This window comes from Anolis carolinensis, chromosome 1 (genome assembly GCF_035594765.1).
Source record: "Anolis carolinensis isolate JA03-04 chromosome 1, rAnoCar3.1.pri, whole genome shotgun sequence".
Taxonomy (NCBI): domain Eukaryota; kingdom Metazoa; phylum Chordata; class Lepidosauria; order Squamata; family Dactyloidae; genus Anolis; species Anolis carolinensis.
In genome coordinates this window covers 223,152,400-223,165,352 of record NC_085841.1, presented here as the reverse complement: position 1 = coordinate 223,165,352, position 12,953 = coordinate 223,152,400, and the positions used below count along the sequence as shown (strand labels likewise).

At 36.2% G+C, this 12,953-nt stretch overlaps 1 protein-coding gene across 1 annotated transcript in view; it reads right to left on the bottom strand.

Annotated features, from left to right (window-relative positions):
* The window catches only part of prpf40a (pre-mRNA processing factor 40 homolog A), a 32,948-nt gene that overhangs the window by 8,481 nt on the left and 11,514 nt on the right, over positions 1 to 12,953 (bottom strand). The window contains exons 5-16 of the mRNA XM_062965794.1: positions 11,736 to 11,758; positions 10,301 to 10,378; positions 10,106 to 10,216; positions 9,333 to 9,453; positions 8,124 to 8,145; positions 6,854 to 7,141; positions 6,154 to 6,262; positions 5,397 to 5,461; positions 4,960 to 5,124; positions 3,531 to 3,639; positions 2,445 to 2,595; positions 1,142 to 1,275 (exon numbers count right to left, since the gene is read on the bottom strand). Of these exons, the coding sequence (XP_062821864.1) occupies positions 1,142 to 1,275; positions 2,445 to 2,595; positions 3,531 to 3,639; positions 4,960 to 5,124; positions 5,397 to 5,461; positions 6,154 to 6,262; positions 6,854 to 7,141; positions 8,124 to 8,145; positions 9,333 to 9,453; positions 10,106 to 10,216; positions 10,301 to 10,378; positions 11,736 to 11,758 (1,376 nt within the window). The remainder of the gene's footprint in view (positions 1 to 1,141; positions 1,276 to 2,444; positions 2,596 to 3,530; positions 3,640 to 4,959; positions 5,125 to 5,396; positions 5,462 to 6,153; positions 6,263 to 6,853; positions 7,142 to 8,123; positions 8,146 to 9,332; positions 9,454 to 10,105; positions 10,217 to 10,300; positions 10,379 to 11,735; positions 11,759 to 12,953) is intronic.

Below are 12,953 nucleotides of genomic sequence, written 5' to 3'. Positions count from 1 at the left end.
TGGAATCAGTCTTGTTAAGGACCCTAGCCATAGCGTTCACTTCCTCCCCCAACATCACGCTTAAAGGGGAGAGAAAACATGCAGCCCATCTACTTTTGATTCTGTTTCCTCCTATTGCTGGCACACAGTCTCCTTTGATTATCTCCAAGAGAATACAGGTCATGAACAGGAAAAGGTTCCTAGCTTAAAGGAAGAATTTGAAGCACAATAGTGTAATACAGGTCTTGATCATAGTTATTTTAGAGTGTTAGTTAATTAGTTCACAATGTTGGAGGTTTAAGGCACATTTTGCTATTCTAAAGCACTTACTTTATTTAACCTACAAATGAAAAATATTTGAGTCCAATAGTGTGTGCAAAATATTGGATACATATTTTTCTCTCTCTATCTGGATGTTCAAAAGCTGTAACTCTTCACCAGACAAAGATATCAGATCGGGCAAACCCGTCCAAGTATTCATTGCCTAAGAAAACCCTATGAAATGTAGGCGGTTGCCCTAAGAGTCCACAGGCATCTCGAAAGCGCTCATATATGCAGCACACAAACACCTTTTTGCCTCCAACTGGAACTTGTTGTAAGTCCGAGTGTACATTAAAAACAATGAACTGTGGCTTAGCAACATTTCTGGCACTGAAAGCACCAGCAAAAGAAAAATCTACATGTATCCCTTATTGGAACACAGTCAACAACCTTGCCAGTGACTAGACCAGCCAAAAATTGCTTAGTGGATACCAAAACTAACATTTGTCTCTTTTTTCTTATTTTTCTTTGCTATTAATTTTTATTTATAGAAAAAATAACTATAATAAGCAAACATATTATGAAGTTTTACATTAAAAACACCCTACTAATCTACTTTCTAAAACTTTACACCTGACAACACAAAAAACATATAAAAACAAAAAACACACAACATTTATACTAAAACAAGACTAATAAACTTAGACTAGTCTACAGATCTCTCTCTGCCTGTTTTTTTAAATGTTAACTAACTAGTCTACTCCCTTTAAGAACTATTATATAGCCACACTTCTACATTTAACAGCATAATGCAAGCTCATAAATCCCACATATAATGAAGCCTCAACAAAAATTATTTAACATTGCGTCTCTAACAAGGACTTAGCATGATGTTTCAGACCTGGAAAGATTCTCGATTTTTACGCTGCCGTCGCCGTTCCCTGAAAAGGCCCTTCTGTTTTTCTTCCTCTTCTTCCTTTTCCAAGGCCCTTATGTGTTCCTCAAAACAAATCAATGCATCTTCTTTATCCATATCTAGAAAAAACAGCAAGTAATTTAAAAAACAATTCTAATATCAACATGTTCAAATACAGGTCCATACCTGTAATCTCATGAAGGCTATATGGACAGCGGTTCGGTGAAGAATTAAAAGAAATCATGATATCACTCTGTCAGGGTGTTCTGTAACAAATCTATGGCGAATGCAATTTCCTTAATTCTTGTTTTATGCCTGCAAAGAAATCTTTTAATTTAAGCACCGGTTTACAATTCATGAACTCAATGAACTCTGGTTCAAAAGCAAGTCAAGATCTGAAATCGCAAGTTTGATTCTAGCTTGCTCTCATTCCACAATAGTTCCATAATGTCCTACCTTGGGAAACTAGTTATAACTTCATAACAAAAATAGAATCTTGCAATCCCTGCCCACCAAAAGAATGAGAAGAGGAGATGAATAAATTTATAATCCAGAGACTTTCAATAGCTCACTTTCCTTGTGGAAAATCGCAAACCTTCTGAAATGAGCCACAACCTGTGCTCCGAGCCACCATCTTAAAGGCAGCTGCTGATTAAAATCAATTAAACCCCTGAAAGTGCTGCAAATGTTGCTGTTATAAACGGTTCCATTGCCATCCTGGAAGCAATCATATCAGATGCCAGGATAATAAAAAAGCAAGGAAAATATAATAAAATATTTCTGAATATTAACTTTAAGGATATGGGTTCTTTAATCCAGATGTGTCAAGATCAGGATTTGGATTCTAAAGGTAGCTATATCTTGTGATCTGTATCAATAACATGAAGGGGAAAACGGCAAAACTGCAAATGAAATATTGAATAAATATTCAAGCCTAAAGGTTCTTTCCTCACAGGCTTATCTTAAAAATGCAACTGTACATGCAAACCTACCATACTGCTAAAGATCTATTATTCTGGGTTGCTCTTTGAAAACCCAATAAAACATTTACAAAGTGACCATTTTCTGTTGAACAGCTCACACTAGGCTATTTACAGCACAGCTTAATGATGCAGTACTTTACAGTATCAAAATCTTGTGTTTATGGCAGGTTACCAAAGGGTTTTTGTTTCACATTCAGACAACAGTTAACTCTCAACCATTTCAATATTTCAGTTGCTTTTGGAACTCAATCACCCCCAAAACACCGAATTCCAACAAAAAAGTCATTCATCCATTTTATCCTTACTCTGAAGTTCCTCATCCTCTGCAAAAGTAGGATTGTCCATCAGATACTGCTGAGCCTCTGACCAAGTAGTACTATAAGTGACGTTGGCCATATTGTCAAGGATGTTTTTCAATGCCTCCCAGTTTCTCTTCCTTAACTGCTTGGCTTGTTCCTGAAAATGCAAGTCACAAGAAATTGAGAGGTATGAATGCTCTGATTTTTAAAAAAATAATAATAATATTGCCAGCTGAACAAGGGTGCAAGACAAAATACCAGTCTTTATGTTTCCTCTACATGTACTTCATCTATCACAGGAAAATGACATCGTAACACTCCTTGTTTCTATTGTGTAGCACAAGCTGATCTAAAAGATGTAGCACATCATATATTTAAAAACAAAATACAATTATCTAAGTTATTAAATTCCCTACATTTAATAAAGATTCCACTGAATTGTAATTGCACTATGTAACATGATTTTTGTTCCTGGGTTATAAATGTCATTTCCTAATTGGTTCTATCATAAAAACATGGAAAACGTTTATTAAACTGCAAAAACTTTCTTTTTTCTGGACATCCTGCAGCACATTTCGCTATAGTTTACCAATGAATATCTCACTGAGTCTCAACCAATTCAACTTAGTTTGTGGCAGCGACAAAAATGAAGTTTCTGGAGTATAACTACTTTCAAAGTACAATTAAACATGAATAACACTTTCAAACCAGGACCAGAAAGTTTTTCTAATTTTCTAATTGTAATTCTTACAAAAATAATGTAAGAATATCACTGAAGAAAAATCAAACTCTTTTTCTGTTTAACATGTAAAAAATCTACTTTCCAAACCTCATCTGGCCCTCTAAATGTTCTAATACAACTCTCACATATTTTGATGTTAAAAATGTAGGTTTAGGGTTTATATACAGTGGTGTTTCTCAAACTCTGCTCCTTCAGATGTTTTGGTCTTCAGCTCCCACAATTCCTAACAGCTGGTAAACTGGTTGGGATGCATGGGAGCTGAAGTCCAAAACACCTAGAGGAACAGAGTTTGTTTGAGAAACACTGATCTACAGGAAGATAGGACAGCAAACAGGGAAGGGGGGAATTACCTTTTCTTTTTTTGATAGGAAGAATAGCACATCTTCATAGATTTCCAGACGATCGCGTTCTGATATTGCATTCCAAACTTCCATTTCTCCAAACATTTGTTCAGCTTTTCTATTTACAAAAATATTGGGGGAAGGGGGGGGGGTGAAATAGAGACACATGATATATATCTTCACTTTGTTCCACTTCTATTATTTTGGCTGGTTTTTGTTAAATAGCTATGCCAATTTTTTTTCTGATTCCACATAAATTGTGTTCAGAATTGCAAAAGTATTCTTGCTTTATATGACATAAAGAAACAATGTGATCTCAATTTAGATATAAGACATTCTCTCCACATCAACTAAGGTACATTTTGAGCACAGAAATCAGTTTTCATAGTGAAATTGTTACAGAAAGCCAGCCAGCCTCAGTCGACATTATAATTCTATCCTGAATTTTATTAGGTCCCTTTTATTTGGGTATTTTAATCTGATGATGCTATTTATATATTGTTGCTGCAGTTCCCCCATCTATGAAGCCGACTGAATTGTACTTGGTGGTTGATGGATATTATTACTGTTGTATTCACTCTTGTTTTATTGCCTTATTGTGATTTATCTTTTGTATATTGTGTAATGTATTTATGCTGTTGTTTTTGTAAACTATGCTGATCGGGCTCTGCCCCATGTGAGCCGCCCCGAGTCCCCGTGGGGAGATGGTGGTGGGGTATAAATAAAGATGATGATGATGATTATTATTATTATTATGTGGGAAACACCCCTGTTGAATGTTGAATTACAGCTCCCATCATCCCTTAGTATTAGACATGCCAGGGCTGGCAGGAGTTCCAACATTGGAAGCCATAAATCCTCCAATCATGACCTAAATTATTACATCAAATCACATAATGGATTTATTAAAAATATTTCAAACCACCTTTCACCTTATAGGACCAAGGTGTCATACAAAACATAGCAAAATGAGATTTCAACAGAAAATGCAGTAAAAAGAATAAACCAATTACAATGGAAAAGGACTGGGAATTCATCATAGCCCATTCAATGGGCTTAATAAGGTTTTGGGGTTTTTTTTTTATAAAGACCAAGGTTTATTAAACCAGAACGTTGTTCAAATAATATTGAAAACACAGCACAAGATGGCTTTGGACATCATTTCCTAAACAGGAAGAAATTATTATTCTACTGTTTTGTTTGCATGTAATGCAATCTAAACCTTTTCCCAAGTTCACATTCTCCACTGCTAACTGTTGGAGAAAATATGAATGGACACAAAGGATACAATCTGTGTAAATTCCCAGTCCCTTTATGCAAGACGGTTTAAAGGATTTATGCAATACACTGAAACTAACATTCCACTCTGCCCGAGCTAAAGAGTTTTGAACTTTAGGTCCAAAATACTGATTAGTACTCTATATGAAGCTCATCTTACTTGTATCTGGTTGTGGATGTCATTTTTTCATGATTTTCAAGGAAACGCTGAAAAGACTCTTTTGCTTCTTTATATTTTAATCTTGCTTCTTCCTTTTCTTCTTTCTCTGTCTGGACTTTATAAGCATTAAAAGCTTGCTTTTTCTCACTCAGCTTTGCCAAAGCACTGCCATATTAAAGAACAAAGAAAAAACTCAATCACAGTTGCAACATCAACTAAAATTCATCCTCTTGCAGATTTTAACCTTATACAAATGACAATTTTAGAATGTGTAGAACTTTTTGCTCCTAAAAACACACTTGGAACCTTTCTCAACCACACAAACACTAATAACACTGCAAAAAGGTTAACTTATGAGTCAACTGCATCCGCTTTTGCATTGGCTCATGGACATAACTGAAAACTATATGGTTAAAACAAATAAATACAAGTTATACCTGTATCTTGGATCATTGATAATCATTTTCATTGCTTGCTCCCAGGAGGCATTTGATGGTACACGCTATGAAGATACAAAATAAACAATTTAACTTGTGACCTGTATGCTGCTGAATGTTTTTAAAATTAAAAAATAACTACTTGCACAAAGGATTGTCATGTATCTTTATACGAAGTTTGACAAAAAGGCAACTGATAAATCTGATACACAGGATTCTTCTCACCACCATGCTTATTTTCTACTGTTATACTTCATTTATCCAACAATTGTTATTTTCTCCCATTTCCTATCTAGTGTGAAAGGAAGCAAACGCATAAAAAATTCAGAGCTTCATCTATTTGTTTCTGAAGTGATGTTTCAGAAACAGGACTTGAAATGAAAAGGTACTAAAACAGTGCACAGAGGTGTTTCTCAGTGGTTTACCAAGAACAAAGATTCAACTGGAAACATCAAAAGGTTTTCGAAATAGTTCCTTTGCCATTTGCTCCAGAATTCTAGAATTTGACAACTGCCTCAGCACTATGATCATCTTGAAAGTAATAATTGTTTTATTTTCTTCCTAGACTTTCTCACTCAAAGTCCTAACTTAATACTTTAAGACAGTACCAGGTAAGATAGCTTATACAAACATTATTTTGGACCAACTTTCCCCCCTGATTACTTCTGTGTAACTGTTACTCTATAAAGCTCACTAAAAATGAGCAATTCTGCCAAATTAAGTATTGCATTCATAATCCATGACTCAATTTAATGACCTTTTCTTTCAACAGTTCTTTGAATGCTTGCTTAGCTTCTTCTTTTGTATTCCAAGTATATGTTTTTTTAACTGGCTGGGCATCCTCCTCTTCTTTCTTGGGAGTAATACTAAAATGAAATAAAAAACATCATTTTAGCAAAAGAAAATACTACTAGTTCCATGGGAGGGTCAGGAAGTTGGTAGCTGACAACCAGGATGCTGATTCCATTCACAGAAGAAAGAGAGAAATAAGAAGACAAGGAACTATTTTACCCCAGAAAATCTGAGGCATATTTGGGTTTCAGGCTACAGCATAACCCCCAGCTGCACAATGGGGCCAGTCAAACAGGAGAGAGAAATAAGAAGACAAGGAACTATTTTACCCCAGAAAATCTGAGGCATATTTGGGTTTCAGGCTACAGCATAACCCCCAGCTGCACAATGGGGCCAGTCAAACAGTTCCAACCACTTCCACTCAGAATCCAAAACCTATGATACCCTATTTCTTGGACAACAAAACCAGGTTGGACCACAATGCATCTTTAACTGAACCCTGCAACTTGAGAAACGTCCAATTTTAATAGCTGCAAAATGACAACCATCTAATTTTCCATCTCATTTTCCTTCTTCAAATTTAATTTTCTACTACCAGGCTATAACTCAATGTTTTGAAACAAAACATACTAAAACATTGAAAAACTAGGCAACCTATTACTTACTCTAAGGATTCTTGTTTTGGAATTTCTTCTACAGAGTTTGTGATAACATCCACTGACTGTTCTTGCACAACTGGAACTGCTGGCTGTGGCTGTTCCTCTGTTGAAGGAGGGAGTCTGTTTTCATTTTCTACAGCAGTAGAAAGAGCAGAGGGCTCAGCGTCAGGAGCGGATGCAGCGGGTGGAGCAGCAGGAGCAGATGGTGCAGCCGCAGGAGCCTCCGGAAGAGTGGCCGAGGTAGTCCCTGGCGCAGCAGCAGAGGATGCTGGAATGGATTCTTCTGCTTTGCCACTAAGAAAACAAGAGACATCAGTGTTGGATTCATAGTCTGTTCTTAATAGCATATACAGGGGCCTGATTTTTCCAGGGTAGAATGTCTCTTCAGTGAACATATCAGACCTCTCAGAAAGGTAATCTGTCTCTCCCAGCCTTCCATTGGGCACAGAGGAATAAAGGAAGTAGAATGTGAAGCTTCTGATATCTATCTCTTCCCAATGCTGGCATGCTGCCCATGGCAGGTCACCCCTAAGGGCTGCTGAAGGCATCAATACTAGAGTAGGGCCCGAATCCTGTTTCATCTGTTTCTTTCATGGTTTTGTAAAGTTTTGTCCATTCGGATTGCACGGAACGGTAAAACCCCACGTGAACGAAATTCAGAGGGGAATGGTAGCCATTTGGTCAGCTGATTTATGGCACTTGGCTGTAGGCCCTGGCTCGCAGGGCCTTCAGCCAAGCGCCGGGTGCTCGATGCTCATAGGCCTTGCCTGCCAAGCCTACAAGCATTCAATGTCTCATAGGTTAGGCTCACAGTCGAGTGCCGAACGATTGATTGTAGACCCTGCAAACCAGGCCTATGAGCCATTGAGTGCTTGATGTCTCATAGGCCCGGCTCGCAGGGCCTACAATCGAGCACCGAGCACTCGATGCTCATTGAAGATTTTATTGAAAATTCTAGAAACAGATAACAAAAGACACTTAATTGGATCAATTGTTGATGTGTGCCTTCAAATAATTTCTGACCTATGGCAACCTGACATTAATTTTCTTAGGAAACTTTGTTCAGAAGCGGTTTTGCCCATTCTTTCATCTAAGGCTGACTGTGTGTGACTTGCCAAAGGACACCTAGTTGGTTCCCATGGTCTCCCAATGTCCAACAGTCAAACTATTGCACCACACAGGCTCCCTTGCATTAATATACATATCCCCCTAGTGCCAGCACCCATAGAACATACCCCAGCAGTTCAAATGTGTCTGACTCATATTTTAAACTTACCTTTCTTCTGCTTTAATCATGGCTATAGAAAAAAGAAACAAAATTAGTATGAAATTCAACTGAAATAAAGGAACACTTTAAAGGTTGTAACCCGCCTCGAGGAGAGGTGGATAAGAAATAAAATTATTATTATCATTACTAAAGGTAACATCCTCCTTGAAAAACATTTAGAAATAGGATAAGACACTTTAAGCCTGAAGTGCAACCAAAGCCTAAGATGTGTTCTATATTGTTTGGATGCATGGGCAAACTACTGCATGCCTAAACCATAAATCACTGGTAGAGTTCATGCTCTAGTTGAAGAAGGTGCTCCTATCTCCAGTAGTTAGAAAAGACCTCTGTCTGAGACTTCTCACTAACGGCGCTAAGGTATATCACACATTCAGGGCAGTTAATGCTACTGAGACATCCCCCCCCCCCCCCCCCCCGGGATTGTTTTATAGTAACTACTGAGATTGGGCTTTTATTCTTTTCTCTTCATTCACGACAGCTTAACCAATGCATTTCTTTTTGTTTACTGACATGCTACAGGTTCAGGACTATGGGTTATTTTATTATTAAGATTGAATTCTGGAGTTCCCATGCTGGCATGAATGATACGTTTCAGCACTATCATGGACTCCAGAATATAAGGACAGGAAATCCCTGGTCTACACAACAAAACAAAACTGACTCACTATGTTAGCCCACTCAGTGTTCAATGCATTGAGTCAAGGTTCCTTCGCAAAGCTCTGCCTATTTATTCAGAAGGGAGAGGAGGAAAGCAACTGTCCCAAGTTCTTGAGATTTGCCCAGCTACTTTACTTCTATTATTCCTTCTGCACAATAGCAACGTGAACAAGAAGTGAAACCACCACTCAAAAAGTATTGATGAGAAGATCTATCAGCACTTTAAGTTAAGAAGCAAGTTTCCAACATTTGTGACACAATGAAGTAAAGGAGCCAGATAGGAAAAGCCTAAGGAACCAAATAGGAAAAGTTGTACCTTCCCTGCGAATGTGTTAAGCTATAGAGGTCCCAGTTGATACTTTGTCTAGACACACAAAAACATTGGAAGATAAGGCCACATCTTCAGATATCATCTTGTCCAAAAATAATTATTGGTGTATGGTGTTTAGAGGAAGAGTGTTGGCTCCCTTCATCCTAAAATTTCATATTCCTCAACACCAACTTTAAACCAGGGCAGAAAATATTTTCTGTGAAAATTACCTTCAAGATCTTCGAGTTCTTTTGGCTTTGCCCAACGTGACTCTTTTGTTTGGGAGTTATAGTAGTAAGGCTTTCCGGAATCAGATTTATATTCCTTCCATGGACATTTTGACAACAATTGCTAAAAAAAAGTTTTCATAAAAATATTTGAAACCATTCCACAATGCAGAGCATGTTAACACTATACAAATGCTTAAAAGTGAGTGGTATTTAAAGTTGTATCACCTGAAACAAAAAAAAATCATACTAAAACATAAGATATGATGCGTCTAAAAAGACCTTATTACTGCCTCCTTTTTTACTGCAATACAGTAGAGTCTCACTTATCCAAGATAAACAGGCCAGCAGAACATTGGATAAGCGAAAATGTTGGATAACAAGGAGGGATTAAGAAAAAGCCTATTAATCATAAAATTACATTATGATTTTATAAATTTAGCACCAAAACATCATGTTTTACAACTAATTGACAGAAAAAGCAGTTCAATACACAGTAATGTTATGTAGTAATTACTGTATTTACGAATTTAGCACCAAAACATTGCAACATTTACTACAAAAACATTGACTACCAAAAGGCAGACTGCATTGGATAATACAAAACATTGGATAAGTGAAGCCTGGATAAGTGAGACTCTACTGTATCTCAAATATTCAATCTGGCATTACAGGATATACTTGGAAATGAAAACTAGCCCGAATAAGCAAAAACCCTATGTTCCCAAATACAAAGCCAATTAAAAAGTTAAATTTTCTTAACTTATTCATTTTACCTCTGCAGGTGTTTTGAGATCATCTGGCTTCTCCCATGTGGACTGCTTTGTCTCAGTATTATAGAAATAAGTTCTTCCATCTGGTGATTTATGTTCTGACCACATAGATTTCTATGAAAAATAAGACATCTAATAAAAAGACATCTGTAACACGTTTAGGGAGTGGGAGACAAAATAAATTTAAGAGACATATACCTGTTTGGAAGATTCTTCAGTAGCAGTACTGTTGGCTGGTATGGCTTGCTGCACTGAACAAACTACTGGAGGTGTAGGCTAAAGAAAGAAGGTTATTAAGAAAAACATTTTGTTTATTAAGAAACAAAATTTCAAGAACAAGAATGCAATTGATTCAAATAAAACATACCATCATTAAGAATGCATTCACTATAACCTCCTATGTCTATGTGAGGAGGGAGTCAGATTCATATGTGCATGATGCTATAGGTCTGCCTCATTATTGACATGTAAGCAAAGCCACCCGTTCTTGTCCAGGCACAAGCACACTGTGAGTTTCAGCTTTAATTCTGGATTAACCATCACATGTTATACCACGCTATTACCCGTATATACTTGAGTATAAGCTGACCCAAATATAAGCTGAGGCACCTAATTTTATCACAAAAACCTGGGAAAACTTATTGACTTGAGTTGAGGGTGGGGAATGCAGCAACTACTGGTAAATTTCAAAAATAAAAATAGAAACCAATAAACTTACATTAATTGAGGAATCAGTAGGTTAAATGTTTTTGAATATTTACATAAAAGTGTAATTTAAGATAAGACTGTCCAACTCTGATTAGGTTATTATTCTAATCTTTTTCAATGTGAATGTGCTTACGTATCCTTTAAATAATAATAGAGTAAAATAATAAATGTAATAATAATAATAAATGTAATATTAATAGAGTAAAATAATAAATGTAATGTTAAATAGAGTAAACTAATAAATATAATAGTAACAATAATAATAGAGTAAAATAATAAATGTAATAACAATAATAGTAATAAAAATAATAAATGTACCATATATACAGTTCAAGTACTGTATAAGCCAACCCAAATATATGCTGGTCAGAACTCTCACTCGAATATAAGCCAAAGGGAGCTTTTTCAGCCCTAAAAAAAGGGCTGAAAAATTCAGCTTATACTCAAGTATATACGGTAATTATACTCAAGCTATTATAGTTTTAACCCTAACTATAATGTATTAAGATAAGATAGCTTCATATTTGTCAGTGCATTAAGTCAAAGATAAAGCCCACAAACTTGTGCCTATAAAAATAATAGATTAAGGAGTAAACAACTGATATTGTGTCTTTAAAGGTGTCACTGACATTGAGTCAACAAAACTCAGTAAAAACTAGAAAAAGCCATTAAAACAAAGCATCCCCTCAAAAGGCTTCCTTGAAGTTAGCATCTTGAATCTGTCAAATCTGACTCAAAGCCATGTCACCAGATTATACTACTCAAGTATTACTCTTAAAAATAACTGTCTGGCAGCTTTGAAATGGAAGATTTGATGGGGATGCACAATTTTGCTCCAATTTATACAAAGGAGGAGAGGGGTATAACCAATGTTTTAATGCTAAAAATAATTCATTTATTAAACCAAGAAAAGTTCCTTGCTTACCTGAGTTCCAGGGGGCGCTAAACCTGTGAGACAAAGTGAGAAGTCAAATATTAGAGAACAAAAATAAAACAATCTCATCCATCCTATGATTTCTGATTTCACACAAAGAAAATAATTATTTCTGCTGAATTTAACAGATTACTTGCAAGTAACAATATCAGATAGTAGGAAGATGAACACTCCAGCAACTAGAACATAATTAATACAGAGACACGTCAAACTGACTCAGCATATCAATTAAAAGCTCATATTATTTAAAAAATAAGGTAGCAATGAACTGCAATAATGCAAGGATCAGCAAACTGAACTACACACAAGAGGAAATGTTCTAATGTAGAAGATGCAACATAATGTTGCTGCAAAAAGTGCTTCCTGAACCAAGGCAGAAGTTTTCATGATTCATATAATTTTTGCTTGAAACTTGGTTTTCTATTTTTCTCTAACAGTTAGCAATTGTTATCTGTTTTGCACATTAAAAATATTGATACACATCTCCCCTTCCACTGTTTCCAGATCCCTGATCGTATGCGCAAAATTTGAGTTTTCTAGGAATAGTGGGATTGTTTGCGGGGGGGGGGGGGGGATGTGTCAGAGATAAGGTTTATGCATATGCAATCATTATTTTTTTTATAAACCCACATGAATTACTAGACAATAGTTTTCTGAAGTACTTTAAAATGTGTGTAGACTGGGTGAAAACTATGGAAAATTATTAAAACCTATGTTATTCCTGCCTGGATTTCCAAAACGTCAGGAAACTCATCTTTTTCAGCTCAGAGATGAAATAGTGGTGAATACTCTCCATCCCAGCCCATTTTCTGAGTTCTATATCTTTTACAAAGAAGGACTTCCAGTTGGCGTAATTGTAACTTATACGAAAAAGAAAGGAAACAATACTTAAGGCCTTTTATTTGTAATAAAACAAGCTGGGACATAGCAGCCAAAACTACATTTTTATTGGCAGGTTATAACCCCATTGTGACAACAAAAGTGGTCCTGTATTTGCTTAAAGCTGCTAAAAGGAGATCGGAGTACATAGATTAGATTGGGGTGCAGTGTAGGGGAGATGAGGATAGCTGATGCATACATCTATGGTTAAGCTACATTGGCACCAAGCTGGCAAATACCTGTATATTTTTATTTTATTTTAAGTGTACCAGATATATGTTGTATTTCATGTTTGTATTGTCTGTGTTTGATAAGGCCAACTGGCTAATC